This window comes from Elephantulus edwardii, unplaced genomic scaffold (assembly GCF_000299155.1).
Source record: "Elephantulus edwardii isolate Elephantulus edwardi_28Jun2011 unplaced genomic scaffold, EleEdw1.0 scaffold00445, whole genome shotgun sequence".
Classification (NCBI taxonomy): domain Eukaryota; kingdom Metazoa; phylum Chordata; class Mammalia; order Macroscelidea; family Macroscelididae; genus Elephantulus; species Elephantulus edwardii.
Genome location: NW_006400195.1, coordinates 292,520 through 318,458, shown reverse-complemented (window position 1 = coordinate 318,458; position 25,939 = coordinate 292,520). Strand labels below are relative to the sequence as shown.

At 43.0% G+C, this 25,939-nt stretch overlaps 1 protein-coding gene and 1 pseudogene across 1 annotated transcript in view; one reads left to right on the top strand and one right to left on the bottom strand.

Annotated features, from left to right (window-relative positions):
- LANCL3 (LanC lantibiotic synthetase component C-like 3 (bacterial)) overlaps positions 1-25,609 on the bottom strand; it is a 247,589-nt gene extending 221,980 nt beyond the window's left edge. The window contains exon 1 of the mRNA XM_006902742.1: positions 24,715-25,609. Within this exon, the coding sequence (XP_006902804.1) occupies positions 24,715-25,287 (573 nt within the window). The 5' untranslated portion in view covers positions 25,288-25,609. The remainder of the gene's footprint in view (positions 1-24,714) is intronic.
- On the top strand, positions 8,131-10,484 carry LOC102868248 (annotated as a pseudogene).
- Positions 25,610-25,939: the final 330 nt, after the last annotated feature.

The window sequence follows — 25,939 nt, the reverse complement described above, 5'->3', positions numbered from 1 at the left end:
TTACACTGTTGTTATATAGTTGTTCAATGTTTCCATTTTAGATATTATATATTTATTAATCTTTTAACAAAGAAGATGAAAATTAAACTCTCTTACATTGCTCCATATTGTTGTTGTTATGTGACGTCAAGTTGCTTGTGACTCACAGCAACCCCATGTACAACAGCCCTAAACTCTTCTCTACCCTGTGTCAATTTTATTGTCTCTGACACACCTTATCTCCATTACTCCAGTCACTGAATCAATCCATCTCATTGAAGGTCTTCCACTCCTTTGCTGTTGCTCCACCCTCCCAAGCATGACACCCCACTCCAAGGACTGGTCCCTCCTTGCAGTGTGTCCAAATTATGTCAGACAAAGCTTCAGAATCCTTGCCCCAAAGGAGAAGCCTGGTTTAACCCTCTGCAGGACAAACCTGTACATTCTCTTAGCAGTCCATGGTATATTCAATACTGCTCTCTAACACCACAAGTCAAAGTCATCAACTCTCTTATCATCCCTAGTCATTGTCTAGCTCTCTTATGCATAGAAAGTGATTGCCTGTATCAGGAGCACCTTAGTCTGCGACTGACATCGTTGCTCCTCAGTACCTCGGAGAGGTCTCTGACAGCAGACTTTCCCAATGTAATTAGTCTTTTAATTTTCTGGCTGCTGGTACCAAGAGTGTTGATTGTGGAGCCAAGCAAACTAAAGCTGTTTACAATCTCAACCTCTTCACCATTCATCATGATGCTGCCAATGGGCTCAGTGGTGAGAATCTTCATTTTCTTGATCTTCTGCAGCAAGCACTTCAGGTCCTCCTCAGTTTCAACAAGTAGGGTGGTATTATCTGCATAACGTAGATTGTTGACAAGTTTTCCTTCAATCCTGATGCCACATTTCTCCTCATGGAGCCCAGCCTTCTGGAAAATCTGTTCTGCATATAAATTGAAAAGGTATAGAGATAGGACATATCCCTGGCACACACCCTTCCCAATTTTGAAGCATCTAGTGTTCCCTTGCTCTGTTCTGACAACTGTCTCCTGTTCCAAATATAGGTTTCACATAATCACAATCAAGTGTTCTTGGATTGACATTCTTCTCAGAGTTAGCCACAGTTTGCTGTGGGCTGGATGGTGGGAGATAGGCATTGAAGGGAGTAGGTGGGTGTAGAAGGGAATGCTGGTGGAGCAGAAAAATGGGTGGGTCAAGACACAGGTGTCAAGGGTGGGGACAACACTCAAACTATTGGTTATTTCGACAATTGGGGAAATATTTCACCTGCTTTTTTCCATAAAATGCTTGTCTGTTGGATACTGTTCTAAATCTGAGCATTCAGATTGAGAGAGAGTAGGAAGAATGATTGGCCATCGACTTCCAAAATAGCAGGCCTTCGAAAATCCTATGTACAATTGAACACACTTAGACTAGGAGCTAGGGCAACTGAGGGGGAGCCCTCAAGTATGGAAACACAAAGGAGGAGGAATGGTAAGCAGACACTAGTGACCGGAACATGGAATGTGAGAATCATGGATGTGGGACAAGTATATATTGTTAAGGAAAAAATGAAACACAAAAATATTGACATACTAGGTATTGGCAAATTGAGATGGACTGATGTGGGGCATTTTGAATCAGACGACTATATGTTCTACTATGCTGGAGATGAAAAGATGAGGAAAAATGGGGTTGCTTTCATAGTTAAAAAAGTCCTTTCAAATCCATCTTGAAATACAATATTGTGAGTGACAGGATAATATCCATATGCATACAAGGAAGTCCAGTGAATACCACTATCATTCAGATATATGCACCAATAACCAGAGCCAAAGAAGAGGAAGTAGATGATTTCTACCAACTTTTGCAGTCAGAGATCGATCGGACATTCAATCAAGATGCATTAATAATAATGGGTGATTGGAATGCAAAAGTTGGGAACAGAAAGATCAGAAGTTGGAAAACATGGACTTGGAGAAAGAAGTGAAGCTTGAGATAGAATGATAGAATTTTGCACCATCAATGATTTATTCATTGCAAATACGTTTTATAAGAAACATAAACGTAGGCTATACACATGGATTTCACCTGATGGTATGCATGGAAATCAGATTGATTACATCTGTGGAAAGAACCACTGGAGAAGCTCAATATCAGCTGTGAAAATTAGGCCAGGTGCTGATTGTGAAATAGACCACAAACTACTCATATGTAAGTTGAAGTTGAAGCTAAGGAAAGTTAAATCCATGGAAACCAAAATTCGACCTTGAGTCTATCCCACCTGACTTTCAAAACCATCTTGGGAACAGGTTTGAGGCCTTGAACAGTAATGTGTGAAAAAATAGATGAGTTGTGGGAGGATATCAAGAGTATCCAGGAAGAATGCAAAAGGTCATTACAAAGAGGAGGAAGAAAAGACCAAAATGGATGTCAGGAAAGACTCTGAATATTGCACTAGAGTGCCGAGAAGCCAAAGCAGAGGGAAGAAATCAAGATATTAAGGTGCTGAACAGAAGATTTCAAAGAGCAACACGGAAGACAGAGTAAAGTATTACAATGAAATGTGCAGAAAGCTGGAGTCAGAAAATCAAAGGGGCCAAACTAGCTCAGCATTTCTTAAGCTCAAGGAACTGAAGAACAAATTCAAGCCTCGAGTTGCAATATTTAAGGATGCTTTGGGCAGAATATTAAATGTTACAGGAAATAGTAAAAGAAAATGGAAAGAGTATACAGTCATTGTACCAAAAGGAATTGGCGGACACAAAAGAATTTCATGAAACAACATATGAGCAAGAGCCTGTGGTGATGAAGGAAGAAGTTTGAGCTGCCCTTAAACAATTGGCAAAAAATAAGGCCCCAGGAATTGATGACATTAAATGCTTTCTTCAACTGTCTATTTATGATTTTCACCCTAAAGTTTCCCTGGAAACTGAGCTTGAAAGAGGGCTTGCCAATTGGTAGGATTTGTTCTAGGCAGTATGAGGAGCAGAGGAAAACCCCTCCAAATGTCAGTATTTCTGTTTTCATGGCCTCCTTCTCACTTGAGACCATGTAACAACCAAAGATCCTCTCTTGATTTCCTGCTCGGTGAATGAGCATGGCTGCCATTTCTCTGGAATTGAGTTGAGAAAAATGCTAGGGAGGTAAGATAGGTGTCAGCATTCATCATATAAGCTTTCATATAATCCAGATGTTTTTAAAATGAGATCCTACATTTAAAAAATATCACTGAATGCTTCTCATTGGATCTACAGATCCTACTACCTACGGGATTTGCTTCTATCAGCTCTCACCTGGAGCTCTCTTCAGAGATCTATTTCTGAGGTGTCAGAAGCACTTTGGTAGCATGATAAGACAACTAAATGTAGCTAAAGCTTCACCTTAATCTGCTGTTGTTGTTGTTGTTGTTGTTAGGTGCCACTGAGTCAACTAAAACTCGTGGCTACCCTGTGAACAACAGATCTGAAGCTTGCCTTATCCTGTGCCATCCTCATCATCTCTGATATACTTGTGTCCATAGTTATAGTCATTATATCAATGTTGAGGGTCTTCCTCCCTTTCGTTGATCCTCTACTTTTCCAAGAATGATATATTTTTCCAAGGATTGGTCCCTCCTGACTACATGTGCAAAGTATGTGAGACAAAGTTTCACCATTCTTGCCTCTAAAGAGCACCCATCCCTGGTTGGTTCTTTTGGCAAACCATGGGGTATTCAGTACTCTTCCCAGACATCACAACTCAAAGGCATCTATTTTTCTGTCATCCTTAGTCATCAACCAACTTTCAAATGCATAGCAAGTGATTGAGAATAGCTTGGATCAGGTACACCTTCGTCTTTAAACTGATATCATTACTCCTTAGTATCTTGGAGGGATTCCAGAAAATTTTTCTCAGTCTAGATGTAGCTAATTCTTGTTGCAAAGTCTGAGATGTATTTTCTACTCCAGACCTTCTCTAAAGATGAGAAAGAGGCTGGCTGGGGCATTGACTTAAATTGCCCCCTTACATCTGCTCCTTTGATGCTTCCATACTGCCTTGTGTATCACTTTCACATGAATTCAAATATCAGGATCAGCTTTGAGAACCCTATATGTAAATCACCATTAGAATGCCTATTTGGGGGGGACGGTGATCTGGGACTCTGACAATAGTTTTATCAAACCTGTAACTAGTTCTTGTGTCATTGGTCCTGATGCACACCCTCTCTGCCATCAGAGCAATTTGGGATTTCCAATTACAAACCTTTTCAAGTGTTCTCAAAATTGAGATACATAGGCTTCTCAAAATTTGGGACAGATATGAAGCATCTTCCTATCGTTTTCATTTTCTTCGAGTGAACTTTCAGGAACACCTTGAACTTGGCAAGGCTGTAGAGGGCTTACTAGACTTACATCTATAGAAGTTCCATTAAATTACTCTGTAGTCTGACAAACATGGGTTCAACTGTTTCACTATCTATGCGATGACAGGCAAATTCACGAACCTCTCTAAGTCACAATTTTCTCACTCGCAAATGGTGACAGCATGCTTATTACAGTGTCTGCCACAATGTAGGTCCTTTCTTCTGAATTATTTTCTGCTTTAAAACCAAAAACTTTATTGCCATCAAGTTTAAACTGACTCATGGATGACTCTGCAGCGGGTTTTCAGAAGCTGTAAATCACATGGCAGGAGACTGTCCATTTTTCTTCCTCATAATCATTGGTGGATTACAACCATCAGAGAAGCACTGCCTTTAGGATAGCAGCACCACGCCCTGCAGACTATACCAGCAGAGCTCCATATTTTCTGGTAAAGAGGATATGTGTGTGATATTACTACCACATGCCCTCACCTCATTATCCCATTTCAGAGATGTTTAGCCCAGGCTATGGGTGTAGACGAAAGAAATAGTTCTTAAAGTATAGTCTCTAGGCTACCAGCCTCATCACCACCTGGAAACCTATTAGATATGCACATTCTCAGGCCTCACCTAGACTAGACTTCTTAACTCTCAAACTCTGGGGATGAGGCCTAAAGCTGGTGTTTTACCAAGTCTCCAGGGAGACTCTGATGTGTTCAGGTTTGAAAGTACCTGGACTAAAGCCACAGATGAGGGAAAGAATAATATAGCCTAAAATCAAGACCTACACCCAGCTAGTGTGAAAAACTAACGAGTATACATGACAACTCATTGATTAGGAATAAGGAGAAATCATAATTAGACCTCATTAATAAGGTAGCATAATTATAAATATCAAGAGCATGATGTTATAAATAAATACAAATAGAAGCTACAGAGTATTAAATTTGTAAAACTAACAGTGACTTTATGCCATACAGTATTGAAATGCAAATAGGAAAGTACATTAGTGTTATAAAAATATTGGACTCAGAAGCTGAAGAAACACGTGAAGGAATGCTTAATTATATTCATCCTTCTCTGAAACAAGCTACGAAATGTACATGATCTGGAACATTTACTGAGGAAAACTCATTTGAAGTTGTCACTTTGCCAGGGTTACAACTATTGAAATTTGCCTCAAAATTTGAATTAGTGCCATGCAAGCAAATCATCTTTAGGAGCAAAGAAGAGAAAAGAAGAGCAAGAAAAAGTGTTTTGGATTCACCACTCAGAATGAGGAGGGAGAGTGGGGCAAAAGAACTAGGAAGGAGACAACCCTTCCAACACCACCTGCATAGCAACTGACAGTCGTTTAAAGCCAATCAGGCAATTTACTCCAAGGAGGACAAAGCAGGTAAAAAAAAAAACCAATTCCTGGGCTAATTAAGTCCACAAAGAGCCAACAATTTCAAAGAGAAGAAGAGTCTTTTCCCTGAAGGAAGCAAAGTGCAGAGGGTAGCACATACAGGTTTGTGTTTCAGAGGTGATGCCCAACCACTCAATTTACTTTGACATATAATCTTTTTTGGGCAGCTCAGCTTAATCTCCTCCATGGCAGAACCATGGCTATTTCCCTGATGCCCTTTATGGCCTCTGTGTGAAAATCTGAAAGCTTTGCTGCTGCAATCAGGGACATAGAAGGTCTGAATATAACCATGGTGACAACGTATTAGATAGACTGGCTGAACATTGGGGGAAAAAAACCCACATTATTTAGGCACCAAATACCTAATAATAATAATAATACTTGAAATAATAGTAAAACAATGCCTGCTTTATCCAAAGTCATTACACTGCATCTAGAGGATCTTCTACTAAGCATATTACATGTCTAAGTGATTTTCATAGCAACTCAGCCACCCAAAGAGGTGGGTGCTCTTTGTACTGCATTTTGCAGAAGAGGAAATGAAGGATGAAAGATGCTAAGTTACTTGCTCAAGGTCACCCAATTACTGTGATGGAGCCAGGATACAATCCTAGATATGCCCGAATCTCAAAACTCCACTCTTAGTCATCAGCTTTTAATATCTTCATTGAGGGTCCAACCAATTTAAACAGTTGCAATTTGTAATACATGGTAATCATTTTTGCCTAAGAAAAGAAGCAGAGTCATTCAAAATAAGGTGATTGTGTTACTGAAACACACATGAGGACAGGACTTCTATTTGGGATTGGTCACTGGATCCCCTGAGAGAAGGTAGCCCTCTAAAATTCACTGTAGGGGCAGAAATTCAACATATCTCCACATTGCCTGTTCTGAGATTGGTGAAGCTTTGGTTGCCATGGACACCAGATTTCAACACATCACTGAGCACGGGGAATCCATTCCACACAAAGCAATGAAGTTAGCAGATGGCCACAATAACCGCTAACTGCACATAATGCTACAACCAATATTTGTTTAGCCACTCCTCATTTAGGTGATGTTCTCAACTCCTAAAGGATGCATGACTTTTTCACTCATTTGGTGAAACAGGTTCTTTTAGGCCCAGGTAACAAGTTCCATATATCATTGTACTAATATCATTTATATGTCTAGGTTGTTGAATGGCTAAACTCTTTAGAAAGGGAAATCTGATCTCACACAAAAACACTTCCTAGCTCATCTCACTCTAAACAATGGGTTTAGTTTGCCCAGACATCTAGCACCCCAAGAAACAGTGGACCTGTTAACTTGGTAGATTTCCCTAGTAACTAAATCCATAAAGAAAACAATTAAGAAAAGACAAATGTTGTTTACATATAAGTAATTCAGGAGAAGAGCACACTTTCATAAGACAAAGCAAATATCCAATGTATTATATGTAGGTAAGTGATCAAGTTGGTAAAACTGAAGCACAAAGAGAAACATTAACTTTGATATATCATGGATTGTCATTGCATGTGATGATACAGGGACTACATGGGGACTATTGAGGAAACTCCCTGCCATATAGAGGAAATGTATGGTGGGTAGGCACCAGTCATATGATGTTTATAATTCATTAAATTAAATAGAAGACAAGAAATTAGCCAAGTTAATAAGAAATTAATACAAGCTATCATTGCCATAATCATAAGTAATAATCATAATAAAGAGCAAAATCTCTAAAATTATCCACATATAAAATGGCATTTTACACTGTTGTTGTCATGTGCCATCGAGTCAACTAGAACTCATAGCAACCCTATGTACAATAACTCTGAACCCTGCCCTATCTTGAGCCAATCTCACTGTTTCTGACCCACCTACTCCCATTATCCCAGTCACTGTGTCAATCCATCTCATCTGGGGTCTTCCTATTCTACACTGTCCCTTGACCCTTCCAAGCATGATATCCTTCTCCAAAGACTGGTCTCTCCTGACTACATGCCCAAAGTATGCGGGACAGAGTCTCAAAATCCTTGCTTCCAAGGAGCAGCTTGGTTTCATCTGCTCTCGGAAATACCTCTTTGTTCTCAATACTATTCTCCAGCAACACAACTCAAAATCATCAATTATTCTTTTGTCATCCTTGGTCACTGTCCTGTTCTTTGATGCACAGCAAGTAACTGCAAAGACCATGGCCTGGATCAGGTACACCTTAGTCTCTAGACTGACATTGTTGTTCTTCAGTACTCTGGAGAGGATCTGTATTTCATTGACTATGCAAAGGACAGTCTTGGAAGGTTTTTATTTCTAATTTCCATTATTGAACCTAGAAGACATAGTGCACTGGGGAAATTTGCTGTCAAGAACCTTTTAAAAGTACTAAAGAGTAGACGCGACCTCATCTTTTTCAGTGCACAAAATGGCGCCTTATAGCCTCCTGGTGACCCGGCTGCAGAAAGCCCTGGGGTGTACGGCAGTACCATGTGGCCTCAGTCCTGTGCCAACGGGCCAAAGTGGCCATGAGCCACTTTGAGCCCAACGAGTACATCCGCTGTGACCTGCTGGAGAAGAACATTAACATTGTTCAGAAACGGCTGAACCGGCCGCTGACCCTCTCGGAGAAGATAGTCTACGGCCACCTGGATGACCCGGCCAACCAGGAGATTGAGCGAGGCAAGACCTACCTCCGGCTACGGCCGGACCCTGTGGCCATGCAGGACGCCACTGCCCAGATGGCCATGCTGCAGTTAATCAGCAGCGGGCTGCCCAAGGTGGCGGTGCCATCCACCATCCACTGTGACCACCTGATCGAGGCCCAGCTTGGGGGCGAGAAAGACCTGCGGTGAGCCAAGGACATAAACCAGGAAGTGTATAGTTTCCTGGCAACGGCAGGTGCCAAGTATGGTGTGGGTTTTTGGAGGCCTGGATCAGGGATCATTCACCAGATCATTCTGGAAAACTATGCGTACCCTGGCGTTCTTCTGATCGGCACTGACTCCCACACCCCCAGTGGTGGAGGTCTTGGGGGCATCTGCATTGGGGTCGGAGGAGCTGATGCCGTGGATGTCATGGCTGGAATCCCCTGGGAACTGAAGTGCCCCAAGGTGATTGGTGTGAAGCCGACAGGCTCGCTCTCTGGCTGGACCTCCCCCAAAGATGTGATCCTGAAGGTGGCTGGCGTCCTGACGGTGAAAGGTGGCACGGGCGCCATCGTGGAGTACCACGGGCCTGGCGTCGACTCCATCTCCTGCACTGGCATGGCGACAATTTGCAACATGGGTGCAGAAATTGGGGCCACCACCTCAGTGTTCCCTTACAGCCACAGGATGAAGAAATACCTGAGCAAGACCGGCAGGGCAGACATTGCCAACTTAGCCGAGGAATTCAAGGATCACTTGGTACCCGACCCTGGCTGCCATTATGACCAAGTGATTGAAATTAACCTCAACGAGCTGAAACCACACATCAATGGACCCTTCACCCCCGACCTGGCCCACCCGGTGGCAGAAGTGGGCAAAGTGGCCGAGAAGGAGGGGTGGCCCCTGGACATCCGAGTGGGTCTGATTGGCAGCTGCACCAACTCGAGTTACGAAGACATGGGGCGCTCGGCAGCAGTGGCCAAGCAGGCACTGGCCCACGGGCTCAAGTGCAAGTCCCAGTTCACCATCACGCCGGGCTCCGAGCAGATCCGTGCCACCATCGAACGGGACGGCTATGCGCAGACCCTGCGGGATGTGGGCGGCATCGTCCTGGCTAACGCCTGCGGCCCCTGCATTGGCCAGTGGGACAGAAAAGACATCAAGAAGGGGGAGAAGAACACCATCGTCACCTCCTACAACAGGAACTTCACAGGCTGGAACGACGCCAACCCCGAGACCCACGCCTTCGTCACTTCCCCCGAGATTGTCACAGCGCTGGCCATCGCGGGCACCCTCAAGTTCAACCCAGAGACAGACTTCCTGACAGGCAAGGATGGCAAGAAGTTCAAGCTGGAGGCCCCGGATGCAGACGAACTTCCCCGTGCGGAGTTTGACCCTGGGCAGGACACCTACCAGCACCCTCCCAAGGACAGCAGTGGACAGCGGGTGGACCTGAGCCTGACCAGCCAGCGTCTGCAGCTCTTGGAACCTTTCGACAAGTGGGACGGCAAAGACCTGGAGGACCTGCAGATCCTCATCAAGGTCAAAGGGAAGTGCACCACTGACCACATCTCAGCAGCTGGCCCCTGGCTCAAGTTCCGTGGGCACCTGGACAACATCTCCAACAACCTGCTCATTGGTGCCATCAACATTGAAAATGGCAAGGCCAACTCCGTGCGCAATGCTGTCACCCAGGAATTTGGCCCTGTCCCTGACACTGCCCGCTACTACAAGAAACACGGCATCAGGTGGGGGTGGGTGGTCATTGGAGACGAGAACTACGGCGAGGGTTCGAGCCGGGGGCACGCGGCCCTAGAGCCACGCCACCTGGGAGGCCGCGCCATCATCACCAAGAGCTTCGCCAGGATCCACGAAACCAACCTGAAGAAGCAGGGCCTGCTGCCCCTCACCTTCGCCGACCCAGCTGACTACAACAAGATCCACCCCGTGGACAAGCTGACCATCCAGGGCCTGAAGGACTTTGCCCCTGGCAAGCCCCTCAAGTGTGTCATCAAGCACCCCAACGGGACCCAGGAGACCATCCATTCTCTTAAACCACACCTTCAAGGAGACCCAGATCGAGTGGTTCAGGGCTGGCAGCACACTCAAGCGGATGAAGGAGCTGCAGCACTGAGGCCGGCCTGCACTTTGCCCCTGCACCGTCCACCTGTCGCGGGGACCGGCCGCTCAGAGTCCTCTGTGAGCGCAGTCCACGCATTTCATCAGAACTGGGCCTGAGCTAGGCCAGTCACAACGCCCTGCTCCAGGCAGCGTGGCCAGACACTCCTGCCTGCCCCTCCTCTGCCCCCCGTGACCATGGGTTTCTCAGGTGTCCTCGCTGGTCCCAATGATGAGCAGTTATTTATTTTTGATGATGAGACGCCCATCTATAAAGAAGTTTTAACTCCTGCCTGATCTGTTCCCTGGTGGCTGAGGGTTTCAAAGAACCTTTTGTTCTCGCAAAGAAACATGTATCATTTGATGGCCAAAAAAAAGTACTAAAGAGTAAAGATATTCATTTAAAGACTAAAGTACACCTGATCCAACAAAATTGATATTTTCAATTGCTTCCTATGCACCGGAAAGTTGGACAGTAAATAAGGATTATAGAAGAAAAATGGATACCTTTGAACTGTGGTGGTAGGGGAGTGTTGAATATACCATGGACTTCCAAAAGAGCTAACAAAAGTGTCTTGGATTATTTACAGCCATGGTACTTCTTAGGGGTAAGGATAGTGAAACTTCATCTCACATACTTTGGACATGTTGTCAGGTAGGGCCAGTCTTGAGAAAAGATGTCATGTTGGGAAAGGTAGAAGGTTAGATCCTTCTCACAAGATGGATTGACACAGTTATCGTAAGGATGGTGTAGGATAGGGGCAAAGTTTAGATCTGTTGTTTATAGTGAGAAAGTGCTACTAGACAACCCAAAGGCACACAGTTCGAATTCACCAGATGTCCCATGGGAGAAAGATGGACAAACTCCTCCTGTGCAATTTACTGCCTCTGAAAACCTGCTGGAGAGTCAGCTATGAGTCAGACCCGACTTGACAGCGCATAACTGACTCGATGGCACCTAACAGCAGCAATATCACTGGGCCCAAATTCTGACAAGATAGTAGAAGCATCTGTATCTTAGCATCTTTTGGTAAGATCTCTCTCCTTTTTTTATTTTCTCCTGGTTTACATACAAAGTTCATAGATCTTTCTTTTATGTTTGTTTTTCCCCCTCCCTAAGTTTTTCCTCTTTTGGAGGTCATTTTTACATCCCATAAGGAGTCCTGGTAATATAGTGATTTAAGTGCTTAATTGAAAGACAGGGAATTCAAACTGACCACCACCACCAACAACAAAACCCAAAAAAACCCAACAACAACAACAACAACAACAACAACAACAAAAAACAAACCAAAAAACGTGGTGATCTGCTTCTGTAAAGATTTATAGCTTTTTAAGCCAAACTAGAACAGTTCTACTTTGCCCTGTAGGGCCACTATGAGTTGAAATTTAATTGAGGACAGTGGGCTTTATATCCATAACACCTAGAAATGGTTTTGCTTTTACTGTCAGCTAACAATCAAACACAAGCTAAGCCACTAATGGTTAATTAAAATATGTTGTTGTTATGTGCTGTGGAGTTGCCTGTGACCCATAGTGACCCTATGTACAGCAGCTTTGAGTCCTGCCCTGTCCTGAGCCAGTCTCACTGATTCCAGCACATATTAAAATATTAAGAGTATTTTACGACAGCAACTATTTGCATGTTTTTCTTTTAAAAACTACTACTGTCATCATACTAACAAGGTAAAATCAAAGCATGAAAAAAGGTATGCAACAAAATGAGTCATATTCTTCAAATATGTTTGTTATTAACTTTTTCTTTTTTTCTTTTAGAAATGTTGTTTCATAAAATGAAATATCTATTTTTATCCATTTACACAAATGATCCCATTGTACATACTGCTCGGCAGCTTCCTCTCATTTAATGTACCTTGGAGACATCTTTGCATAAAAAGTCATCTCACTCTTTATACTATTTACTTTTAACGGTTATATTCTATTGTAACTTTCATTGATGGACATTTAAGTTGCTTCAAATTGTTTTCTTTTTCTGTCACAAGCAACACTATAAAGAATACATATACACATACACATACACATACACATACATATGCATATGCATATGCATATACATATACATATACATATACATATACATATGGTGTTTATATACGTATGCATACATACAAGGAGCTCTGGTAGTGTAATCCACTGGAAATGGTTCTGCAAACTCAAAGGTTAAGTCTCTCTAGCAGTTCGAATCCACCAGAATCTCTGGGAGAAAAACAGAATCTCTTCCCATGTTATTTACAGTCTTGGAAACGAGTTTGTTTCAGCTCAAGAGCAATAAGAGGGAGATGTGTATACATGTAATATGTATATGGAGTCCTGGGTGACCCAAAGGGATAAGGATTCAACTTCCAGCCAAAAGGCTGGTAGTTTGAACCCATTCAGAGACACTTTGGAAGACAAGCCTGACCTTGTACAATATGACAATCCTGCTCTGCACACAGGGAGTCCCCAACTTTATATTGATTATCAACCACACTAGATATGCACATACATACATTCAAATATCGATTTCTGTATTTTCCTGCTTTTGTAAACACACACACACACACACACACACACACACACACACACACACACGATTTTTAAAGAATGATAGTGTTGGGTCAAAAGTCATAGTTTTCCCACTTGATAACCAAATTGCTTTCTTTCTAAGAATATTGCATCAATTTCCATTTCTTCCTCCAGGGTTTACTAGTGTTGATGCTCTTGCATTCTTACCTGCACTGGCTTTTGTAAGACTTTCATGTTTTTGAAGCTGAAAGGTAGAAAATGAGTATGATTGCCCTTTGTAAGTGAGTCCTCTTATCTTTCTGTTCTGTAGTCACTGAATAAAATGTGCCGTGGATTTTACTTAGTCTTTGGATTTGGGCTGTCCCTGATTTAAGCAGATGTGTGTTGTCTACTGCCTATGCAAACTCTAAAGTTTGACTCACAATTACAGCATGGCTCAGAAAGCTTATATTTATCAGCTTTATTCAGTTCCCAATACGTGATTAGAGACCTTCCAAGGAGCAGGGCACTTCTGAGGGTTACAGCTTAGACCCTTTATTCCTCATGATCTGGAACTACTGGTTACTAAAAGAATATGGTAAAAGCTGACACTGATTGTTACCATTTAATGCCTTCTACTATTGTAACCACTTTATACGTACTGTATCATTCAATACTACCAGTGTCCTTTTGACATAGAAATCAATGCAATTTTATCATATCCAGTGAGAAAACTGAAGCATAGAAAGTCTGAGGAACTTGTTCAAGGTCACACAGCAATTCCGTTACAGAGATGGAGTCCTACTCCTGAATTCTGGATGTCAAGTCTGTGTGTTCAGCTAGTGCTGTTCACATTTTTCTGTGCATAAGAATTCCCTTGTTGTTGTTGTGTGTCATCAAGTTGAATGTGACTCATGGTTGACCCTCCAGCAGGTTTCTGTTATAAAAGCATAAGTGTAGGTCGTTCGAATTTATCAGCTGCTCTGTGGGATAAAAATGGACAATCTTCCTTGTGATTTTCCATTCCTGAAAACTCACTGGAGGGTCAGCTATGAGTCAATTTTTACTCCATGTACATGGCCATGTAATACGTTTAGTAGGCCTTATAGGGCTCAAGATTCTGTATTTCTAACAAACTCTTGGATGCAAACCATGCTGCTGGGCCATTGATTAGATTATATGGGGGAAAAAACTGTGGTTTTTAAGGGACTGTTTGTCAACAATACTGATTGATCTCCCAAATGGAGATTCTCATCATATTTCCTTTATATTGAAAATTACTTTTTTCACAGATGCCAAAATGAAACTCTCCAGTTTGTAGTTTATGATGAAGAAAAGATTTCACTGCTGAGCACATCATCTCACAGGCTTACCATCTGTTGAATAAATTAATGAATGCATGGATTTCTTTTTTTCTAATAAGCATAATTTTTCACTATATAATGAACATATCTATAATTTCTTTAAAGGCCTAAATGGACCATATTTTAGCAGTTTTAAAGTTATTTATCATCACCATACAAGAACAAGAACTTCTTACCACATTCCCAGCTCAGATAGAAAAAGATGAGCTTGATGCTCATGATACCTACCATTTCCATTTAAAATTCATTACCTGAATGGCATAAATTAGTGCTGTCCCTCCAATTTTAATTTAAAATTTAAATGCTCATATCTTTTACTATTTTAATTTTTTTTCTTGACACAATGTTTAAACAGATCTATTTAAAGTAATATTCTTAGATATACTTTCTATTTTTTCATCTATTTTATTAATATATATTCCAAGCTTCCTCATGGTACTATGATTAAGCGGTCTGTATGGTGAGTAAGTTATTTCAGAAGATGTACTATATCAAGAAGAATGTGGCTTCAGGATTGGAGGAAGACTCATTAACAACCTGTGTTATGTAGATGACAGAAATTTGCTTGCTTAAAGTAAGGGCTACTTGACTACAGCCATCAATATTGATTACATCTCAACATCAAGAAAGCAAATGTCCTCACAACTGGACCAATAGGCAACATCATGATAGATGGCGAAAACATTGAAGTTGCAACAATTTCCTTTTACTTGGTTCCACAGTCAACACCTATGGTAGTATCAGTCAAAACATCAAAAGATGTGTTGCATTAGTAAAATGTTCTGTTTAAGGACTTTTTAAAAGAGCACAGACAGATGTAATTTTACTGATCAAGGTGCTCCTGATCTAAGCTATGATTTTTTCAGTTGCTTCATGTGTATCTGAAAGTTGGACAGGTTGTGGTTCTGGTGAAAATACTAGATACCCCATGGACTGTCAAAAGAACAAGTCTGTCTTGGAAAAGCAGCTCCTTAGAGGCAAGTATAGTGGAACTTAATCTCATATAACTTTGGGCATGTTTCTAGGAGAGGCCAGCGCTTGGAAAAAAGACATCATGCTGAAAAAGGTAGAGGATCAGAGAAAGAGAGGAAGACTCTCAAGGAGGGTCTTCACAATTTTCTAGTTACTGAATAGATACATTGGTAAAAAAGTACGCATAGTAAGATTTTTTCAGTTTTGTAATCTTTATTTAGGTTTACAAAAACATTATAGAAACATATAAAGCAGATCACAAAACTTCTTCCATAATGTCACTTGTTCATAAAACCACTAATGCATAGTAAGATTTTTATTAAATATGCTGAATTTATTTTACAAGAACAGAGCAAGGAAACATACATGGTTCAAAATGTATATGCAGAACTGATCAATCTAGAGGCTGGACTTCATGAGGAGGAATGTGGCATCAGGATGAGAGGAAGACACATCAATAGTCTGTTATGCACATGACAAAACCTTGCTTGCTGAAACTAAGGAAAGCCTGATGCATTTGATGCAGAGGGTCAAAGACTGTATGAGGAAGAATGTGGCATCAAGATTGGTGGAAGATTCATCAACAATCTGCGTTATGCAGATGACACAACCCTGCTTGCTGAAACTGAGGAGGACCTGAAGCACCTGCCGCAGAGGATCAAGGACTACAGACTTCAATGTGGATTGAAGCTCAACATCAAGAAAATGAAAATTCTCACCCCTGGGCCAATTGACAGCATCATGATAGATGAAGAAGAGATTGAGATTGTTAACAATTGCAGCTTGCTCGCTTCCACAATCAACACTCTTGGTACCAGCAGTCAGGAACTCAAAAGACAAATTGCATTAGGAAATATCTGCTGTCAGGGACCTCTCCAGAGTGCTGAAGAGCAACAATGTCAGTCTAGAGACTAAAATGCACCTAATCCAGGCCATGATCTTCACAATTACTTGCTATGCATCAGAGAACTGGATAATAATAAAGGATGACAAACGAAGAACTAATGTCTTTTTGAGTTGTAGTGCTGCAGAAGAGGACTGAATATCCCATGGACTGCTAAGAGGACAGGTCTGTCCTGGAGAAGATGAAACCAAGCTGCTCCTTGGAGGCAAAGAGTTTGAGACTCCACCTCATATACTTTGGGCATGTAGCCAGGAGGGACCAGTCTTTGGAGAAGGATATCATCTTTGGAAGGGGTCAAGGGACAGCGCAGGAGAGGAAGACTCTGGATGAGATAGACTGACACCATAACTAGGGTAATGAGGGTAGATGTGCCAGAGACAGTGAGATTGGCTCAAGATAGAGCAGGATTCAGAGCTATTTTGTATAGGGTTACTATCAGTGGTAGTTGATTCAACGGCACATAACAACAACATACTCTCCTAAAACTGGAAGTCGCTATGGCTAAGTTCTGGGCAATGACTAAATCAGAAGGGAGAGTATTCTAAGATAAAGTATTCCACATGGTAAAAGAGATGCAGGAAAAAACCCTTCTCTTCTCCTTCCCCTCTACAAGAACATGATGTTTGAAAAGATAGTAGCCATCTTTCAATCTTAAAGGAAAATGTGAATTATACACTGAGACTCGATGTCACTGCCAGTGAGTTGGTTTCTATACAAAAAAAAGACCCTCCACAAGATTTCAGAGGCTGGAAATCGTGATGGAAAGAGAACATCCATCTTTCTTTTGCTGAGCCATGGTGGACTAGAACCACTGGAGGAGTACAGCCTTTGGATTAGCAGCACAGCTTGCTACAGGCTGCACCAACACAGCTACCTTATACACTGAGAAGGTCAAGAAAAAGAATGGGAGAGCTTGGGATTTTGATGACTCTCCTGAGTTGCTGAACCAATCCTGGAATGGTCTAGCTCTAGGTCCCTTGTTAAATTAGGTAATAGATGACCCAGTTATTTAGATTACTTTCTCTTTTCTTTAACTTCACCAAGACACACATGAAAAAAAAAAGCTTGATGGTCTGCTTTTGAAAAAATCAGCCAAAGGAATCCTACAGAGCATAGTTTTTCTCTGAATACATATGTAGACACTATGCATCAGAACTGACATGATGGCAACTGGTAATAGTCTAATTACTTGTTTACTCACGCACTCTCAGGTCAGTTCTGACTCATGTTTCTGGGCTGTAAATTGCAGTGCGAGGAGCCACTGGTGAATTTGAACTGCCAGAGATGTGCAGCCTCTGGGTTGGCTGTACAACTGGCAAGACGATCAGTCTCAAAAAATTCACTGGCATCAAGTCGGTTCCCACTCATAGCGACCCTTTATTGGACTTCTGATGCTGTAATTTATAACAGGAGGAGACAGCCTCTTTTTCTCATGGATTAGCTCGTGAATTTGAACCTTGGAGACACACAGTGTTTGAGTTAGCAGCACAACTCGCTATGCACTACACCACCAGAGCTCCCCAATAATGTTGTTGTTGTTATGTGCCATTGAGTCGTTTCCGACTCATAGCGACCCTATGCACAACAGCTCTAAACCCTGCTCTATCCTGCGCCAACCGCACCGCCTCTGACACACCCATCCCGATTACCCCAGTCACCGAATCAATCCATCTCATAGAGGGTCTTCCCATCCTGCGCTGTCCCTCCAACCTCCCAAGTATGATGTCCCTCTCCAAGGACCCGTCCCTCCTGGCAACATGTCCAAAGTATGTCAGACGAAGCCCCAGAATCCTTGCCTCCAAGGAGCAGCTTGGTTTAATCCTCTCCAAGATGGATCTGTTTGTTTTCCTGGCAGTCCAGGGTACATTCAGTACCCTTCTCCAGCACCACAGCTCAAAAGAATCCATTCTCCTTCTGTCCTCCCTAGTCATTGTCCAACTCTCTGATGCATAACAAGCGATTGCAAATACCATGACCTGTATCAGGCACACCTTAGTCTCCAGAGAGACACTGTTGCTCCTGAGTACTTTAGAGAGGTCCCTAACGGCAGACTTTCCCATCGCGATATGCTTTTTGATTTCCTGACTGCTGGTATCAAGAGTGTTAACTGTGGAGCCGAGCAAAGTGAAGCTGTGAACACTCACAATCTCTTCATCATCCATCCTGACGCTGCCAGTGGCGAGAATCTTTGTCTTCTTGACGTTGAGCCTTAGTCCATACTGAAGGCTGCAGTCCTTGACCCTTCCCAGCAAGTGCATGAGGTCCTCCTCAGTTTCAGCAAGCAAGGTTGTGTCATCTGCATAATGGAGATTGTTGATATATCTTCCACCAATCCTGATGCCACAATTCTCCTCATAGAGCCCAGCCTCTCGGATAATTTGCTCTGCATACATGTTGAAAGGGTATGGAGACAGGATGCATCCCTGACGTACACCCTTCCCTATTTTGAACCATGCAGTGTTACCCTGCTCTGTTCTGACTACTGCCTCTTGGTCCAAGTATAGGGTTTGCATTAGCATGGTTAAATGTTCTGGGATTCCCATTCTTCTCAGAGTCAGCCACAGTTTGTTATGATCCACACAGTCAAATGCCTTTGCATAATCAATGAAACACAGACCGACATTCTTCTGGTATTCCCTGCTTTCAGCCAAGATCCATCTAACATCAGCAACGATATCCCTAGTACCACGACCCCTTCTAAACCCAGCCTGGACTTCCGGCAGTTCTCTGCTGATGTGCTGTTCTAATCGTTTTTGGATGATCTTCAGCAGAATCTTGCTTGCATGTGAAATCAATGACACTGTTCTGTAGTTTCCACACTCAATTGGGTCACCTTTCTTTGGAATGGGAACTATTTGTTCCCCAATAATAGACACCTTATATTGAGTATCATCTTCTGTCTGATATTCGGAATCACCCTTGGTTTTCTGTTAGGAGGAGTAAAAGAGACTAACACTGATCACTATGTACTAAACTCTGAGGAACACTTGATCTTGGATTAGTTGTCACAGCAACTTCTAAACCAGCCCTCTCTCACCCCTACAAGTCTTTCCTGTTTTAATAAAGATTCACTACGCAACCTCTCTCTCTCTCTCTGTAAGAAGAGTTACAAACCTTAGAGTCCTTGATTCTGCTCTTTCCTTCAGGCTCACATCCAATCCATCACTAAGTCCAATTCTACTTCCTAAACAGAGCTTGACTCTTTATCTCTACTACCAATGCCCATCATTGCCTATTTAGAGTTCTTGAAATCTCCAAGTCCAGGGATTCTCCATCTGGGGCCCCTTGAGATGTGTCTGTGGATATAATGCAGGGGACTTGTGAGCTGGTTGCATAGTAACCACATGCATATTTCATGAGCCTTATTTAAACAACTTAGAGGGGTAAAATCCAATACAAGTTCAAATTTCTGAGATTTTAGAGATTTTCTGAGATTTTAATACAAGATAGGAGAAAGATGGGCAGTCTCATCTCATAGAGATTTATAGCTTAATGTACGGTCACTGTGAGTTGGAACCAAATCTATGTCAGTGGGTTTGGCTTAGTTTTTTTATTAATTGTTCAAGGATAGCTGCCTCATAAACTCTTGAAGTAATTTCCTTTGAGTATTTACAGAAGGATCAAGTGAAATTAAAATATTACCTGTATAGAGTGATTCTCTTTGTCTCTGTATGTCTCTACATACATGTAAATATTTATCCCCCTTTCTCTTTTTCTTTCAACACTATCTCTTCCTACATACATACATACATACATACATACATACATACATACACACACCACACAGAGAGAAAGAGAGAGAGAGAGAGAGAGAGAGAGAGAGAGAGAGAGAGAATATGAATTATTCTGTCCTCAATTATCTCACTGACAGCCTAATGGCAAGAAAATGGTTCAAATCCACCAGCTGCTCCATGGGGGAAGGACAGGCAATCAATCTCCTCCTATGCGATTAACTGTCTCTGAAAACCAGCCAAAGGATGGGTTCTGACTTGACAATACACAACAACTCTATCTATATATCTACATACACATACACACACTTTTTTAAATGCAAACACATATATGACTCAGAATAATTGACTCTGTCCCTTTTTGTCTCTATACACACACACACACACACACACATATTTTCTTCTTCCTCAAGACTTTTAGGAAAAGAAATCCAATTGCAAAAAATTCAAATGGAAGGAAGAAATTTCAGAAGAGGGCATACTATGGCACTAAACCAGTCTTAAATGTCCTAGTAGTCAAAGGAGAGTGGAAAATACAGTTCAGAGTGGTGGTGTTTTTTAAAACTAATCAACAGGAAGAACAATTTATTCTTTGTCCTAAGTCCTAGAAGAAATTGTTCATGTGCCCTCCTTATAATGAAAGCATAATGGAATTAATCCTCAGCATTTTAAACTACAGCCTTATAAATCGTCAAGCTACACAGAATGGTGCATCTTCTCTGGACCAGTAACATCATCTGAGAGTTTGTTAATTTTTAAGATTGTAGATTCTACCCTAGATCTGCTGAATGAGAATCTGCATTTTATTTACAAAATCCTCAGATAATGTCTATGTACATTAAAGTTTAAGGTATACTAGCCTAATAGTTAGGGAGCTCTCTGGTGGCCTAGTGATAAGGAGCTGTGCTGTAATCTGGGAGGTGTAGTTTGAATCCACTAGCTGCTCCACCAGAGAAAGATAGGCAATTTCCTCCTGTGTGAATTACTGCCTCTGAAAACCCCCTGGGGGGGTCAGCTATGGGTTAATTCCTATTTGAACAATAGCAGCAACATTGTAATGGTTTAGGTTGTTTCCTCCCATAAAGATTTACAGTCTTGGAAACCTAATGGAGAGTCGCCATGGACTGGACTCCACTTGATGGCAGTGGGTTTGCCTTTGTATTTTAATTCTAATGGTTGAATTTGATCTGGGGAGGGGGAATGTAAAGAACTAGAATTCATCCCATAAATACTTACCGAGACCTTGACAGTGTAAAGATTTCTTAAATATGACATCACCACCGTTATCGTAAGAAAAAAGACCGACAAATCAGATACTATTAAAACTGGCTGATGAATTAAGTCATAGAATCAACAATATTGGCAAAAATGCCCCACCTTCCTCCAGGAAAAATTCATTACCTAAATACAGGTTAGGCAATATCTTGATGCTAGAATACAACAATGACTAAGGGGGGCAGTACCCCAAACTTTATCTTTATGGAACTTATAATTAAGGGAGACAGAAATAAAATAGTTAGTATAAAGCTGGAAAGGGAAAAATGTCTGGGGGAAGGGTTGAGATTTTAAGTAATGTAGATAGGGAACACTTCACTGTGGTGAAGACCGGAATGAGGTGAGGGTAGTAGTTAAGAAAATATCTAGAGGAGAAATATTCCAAGCAGAGGAAACAGCAAGCACAAGCACCCTTGGACAGGAAAGTGCCTGAAACAGCAAGGCCAGTGTAGCTGAAAGAGTGTGCAGACGAGTAAAGTAGGCTGATGGGACCTGATCAAGCCAGGCTCTGTCAGCCATTTTAAAGCATGACTTCACACCATTTGGAATAGGTACAGTAAGGCAGACACAATGAAATCGGAACAGATCTGAATTTAGGAACTGTGGGTATAGCAGAACAACAACCAGAATGGGAAACACTGCGAGTTGAAGCTCTAGAATGGAAGACTCAAGAGAGGCATACTGAGTCCCTTCAGGAGCCTGATGCAGGAGACTGGAATCTTTCCAGCTCTGTGAAGCACACCACCACACATTCAAATCTTTGAGTTGATTTGGATGGTTGCTACTCTACTGGTCAAGAGATTTCACTGCTATGTAATACACAATCTGCTCATGTTTTCAAGGAGGGAGATGATGTTTCTGAGTGTCAATTCATAACTTTTCCACTCTGGTTTTTGTTCAGGTACATTCACATTTTACAAATTCTGGTTTTGCTCTAACAGCCAGCGCTAAACTGGGAAGAACATGTTTAAAGGTCTGTTTTAAAGACAGACCTTAGCTTATTCTAAGTGAAATGAGAAGCCCTTGAAGGGAAGGTAACAAAAAGTCACTGCAGAATGTTGAGTAGGGAAACAGCACAATGAAAAGTGTTCTTAAGAGGATTGGCTTCTTAGAGGTATATGGGATGACAGATGGGATGGATCAGCATCCAGTCAAAGTACATCACACAGATTCTACTGTATGATGTTTTATTTATTCAACTATTAGGTGCCAAAAATGTGCCAAGTAGTGTGAGAAAGATCTAGATAACTGAGGCAACTGACAGAAAAAGTTCTGACACTGGAGGGAAAGAAACCCAGGATATAATAACAGATTATTTATAGAGAAAGAATACTAGTTAGTGATTCTAAATTGAATTGATTAAATTATTGAGTGTATGGTTGATCTACTGAGGGCAAAGCCATAAACCGGTTAGGGCTTGGGAGAGAGGATGGTACATAAAACTTGTTACCCTCCAGGGGCTTCCAGCCTGGCCTGTTTAGCCCCTGCCTGCTCTTTTAAGCTTAACCCAGAGCTTTGAATCCTTTCATTTCAGTTTAACCCTCTGATGAGAATTTGGGTTTTTTCATTCTAGACACACTGAATTTCTATCTAGAGTTTAATAGGAGCCACAGGTGATTCTTACAGATTCCCAAGTGATTCTTATGTCTCTGGTTAAAATGTCGATTCTGATGGGATATCTGAGGTGGAATGTAAAATATTTCTCAGCAAAGGGTTGACCCAGAATGAATAAGTTCAAAGGCCTAGCTTAAACTTCATGGGTTGCTGCAATAGTGACTAGCATTGAGACTGGCTGAACAAAGAGTTAAAAGCTGATTTTTAATTTTTTTTTTCACCCTGTGAGCTTGTTGCCTCTCTAGGGAGCAGGGGCCAAAGTACCTCAGCTTGATTAGTGCAAATAGACAGATTGGGTTTGTCAGGAGGGCAAAAAGGAGGACTTCATAAACGGAGATCAGTATTACGTTACAGACTGCCCTGACCACCAGTTTTGGGGCAGAGTCCTGGTTTGAGTTCATCTGAATGTCTTGATGTCCCATCTTTGTTATTTCATCCTAACGAAAAGGCCCCAAAGGCATAGAAAGGGGAATACCCAAGCTTAAGGGAAATAACAAGGGGCCTGAAGCAACTGAATTTGATAATTTCCTATTACCAGACTGCGAGGACTGAAGAGCAGATGCAAATATAATGCAAATGATATGTAAATAGCTCTCTGGCCTTCTAACCGGTTTTATACAACTGGATGGGCCCTTGGGAAACTGCTAGCAGATAGCAGTGACTCAGAGGCAGAGTGTACTATTTCAAGACAACTTTGTCACACAGACCTTTGCCGCCCTGCTAACACAGTGCACATTCCTTAGTATTCTTTTTTTTTCTCACTTGAATTAACGTCACCTGCTGAATATCAAGAACATATCCTGTCTGCTTCTGTAGCGGTTATCTAAGTTAATTACACTTTGAAAATACTCTGCACCTTTGGTTTCTCTTCAAACGCCTCTGTCATCCAAATAAAGCCAAGTTAAATGTGTCACTTCCTCTGTAGAACAGGATTTGGCTCCAGGATGTTATGAATGAACGTGTCTCTTTTTCAGTTCTAGTTACTATGATCTTTTGCAGGATTTACTTCCTCCCATTCCATGGAGATGGACACATTTTCATCTAATATCCAAAGGCTGTATTAAAAGTGAACACAGGATGGAGGTGAGGAACCCAAGATATATATATGCAGTTGTAAAATGTATTTCTCGCCAAGGAGCCACTAGAAAGCCATTCATCAAGAGAGGCTGCCCTGCCAAGGCTGTGCTCTTGATAATCATAACTGCACATGCTAAAATGAAAAATGTACATTCCACCGCAATGGGGTGCAATTCTTCACACCTGTCTCTTTTCAGTCTACATTTATGTATTAAAAAAGGGGACAGCGCCATCAGCTATGCATTTAGTAAGAGCCATGAGCTGAACTTAAAAGTAAGCACAGCAGACAAAAGGCGGACAGTTAGACTTGGGCATTGCAGAAACCACTTCACACCGCATCAGTGCATGGAAACAAGGAAGGCATAATGAGTTTCCGAAAGTTACACCACTTTTTTAGTTCTTTAACTTGCGAGGATACTTAGGCTTTCAATAGATCAAAATGCGGGGAAATCCCTTTCACCTTTTTTTCTTCTTCAGCTTTTTCATCTCATTTGAAAGACCCACATTGTAGGCTTCCAGAAAGCTATTGCGCAAAGAGGAGATGCCTTGTTCAAATTACAGCACAAAGAAAGCGCTAAGACTCAAAATCTCAGTGAAGGAGACACTGAAAAAGAGAAAGACAGAAAGAGAGAAAAGCAGGAGCTAGAACTCAGCACATTGAAGAAATGACAGCGGCAGGGAAAGATTAACAAAGGAAGGGATGGAGAGAAACAGCAAGGGGCGGAGGCGTTTCAGGAGCCCGGGAGTTTCAGAGGGGTGTTCAGGGCTGGGAAAGCAGCGAGCGCTTCTCAAGCTACCTCTTACCTCCTGGGCGAGTTTCTGCTTGAGCACCAGCGCGGCGCACAGGTAGCCTGCGCGGCCCACGAACAGCTCATCCGAGCCACACTCAAGGAAGGAGACAGGCGCACAGACGGCGCACAGAGCCCGGAACTTGCCCAGAGGCTGCACGTAGTCGGACCGACCCAGGGCGTGGTAGACGAGTGTGGCCACCGCGTACACGCCCGCTCCCCCGAGCAGAAAGGCGGCGCGGGTGTCGGCGTCCGGCTCGCCCCACTCCTCTGCTCGAGAGCACGCGTCGATGAGGCGCTTAGCCGAGCGCAGGTAGCGCTCCCGGGCCGCGGCGAAGAGCGGACTCTGTGAGACGTGGTAGAGCATGTAAGCTACCCCCGCCACGCCGCCGTACAGTCCCCCTTGGCAGCCACTGGCCCCGGTCGCTGCCCCCCGGGCCTCAGTGGCACTCCCGAGAGGGGGCAGCTCCTGGAGAATGCGCTCGATGGTGGCGGTGACCAAGGGCCCCACTGCCTCTTCGCACTGGCCTGCCAGCAGGCTGCCCTGGTAGTCATCAAAGCGGTTGGCAAAGCAGCGCTTGGTGTCCATGCTGTCGCCAGTGCCCCTTAACGCCAAGCCTGGGACCTTGCAGGCTTGAGGGCGCGCCCTGCAGCTGAGCGCACCACCTCCTGCTCACTGAGGCGCTCGGATGGCGGTGGATGCAGCGGGGATGGAGCGAGGAGGGTGATTCGGAAGGTGACAAGAGGAGGCGGGCGCGAAGAGGACGCACAGAGCAGATAGACAAGTGGGACACGGGTTGTCGCGAGGCTCCCGAGTGGTTCGGGTAAGTGTGGGGGATGCGTGTCGTGCACCCCTCTCCCTGAGGCCGCGCCTTCACCAAACCTGCTCCCTCCAGATTCCGCCGCAGCTTGGCGGCCTCTCCAAGGGGCCGAGGTGATCTCTGGCAGGACCCATGTGGGACCGCGCCACTCCTCCCGCTCCGCCCCCAGCTCCTCCCTCAAGGCGGCCGGCGGGGAGATGCGAGGGACACCTAGCTGGAATGCTGAGTCTGGCCTCTGGGCTCACACGCACCTGGAGGTGGAGATGACTGCTGTAAGTCCCTGTATATTCAGTGTGATCCTTAGCTGGCACTATCCACATCACGCCCCCCTCCCCGCATTTGCTGCTCTTCTTCTTCCCTTTTGGTTGATCTTTGCCTGTCACTATCATGTCTTCACTTAAGGTCTGTCGCCTGCTCTTA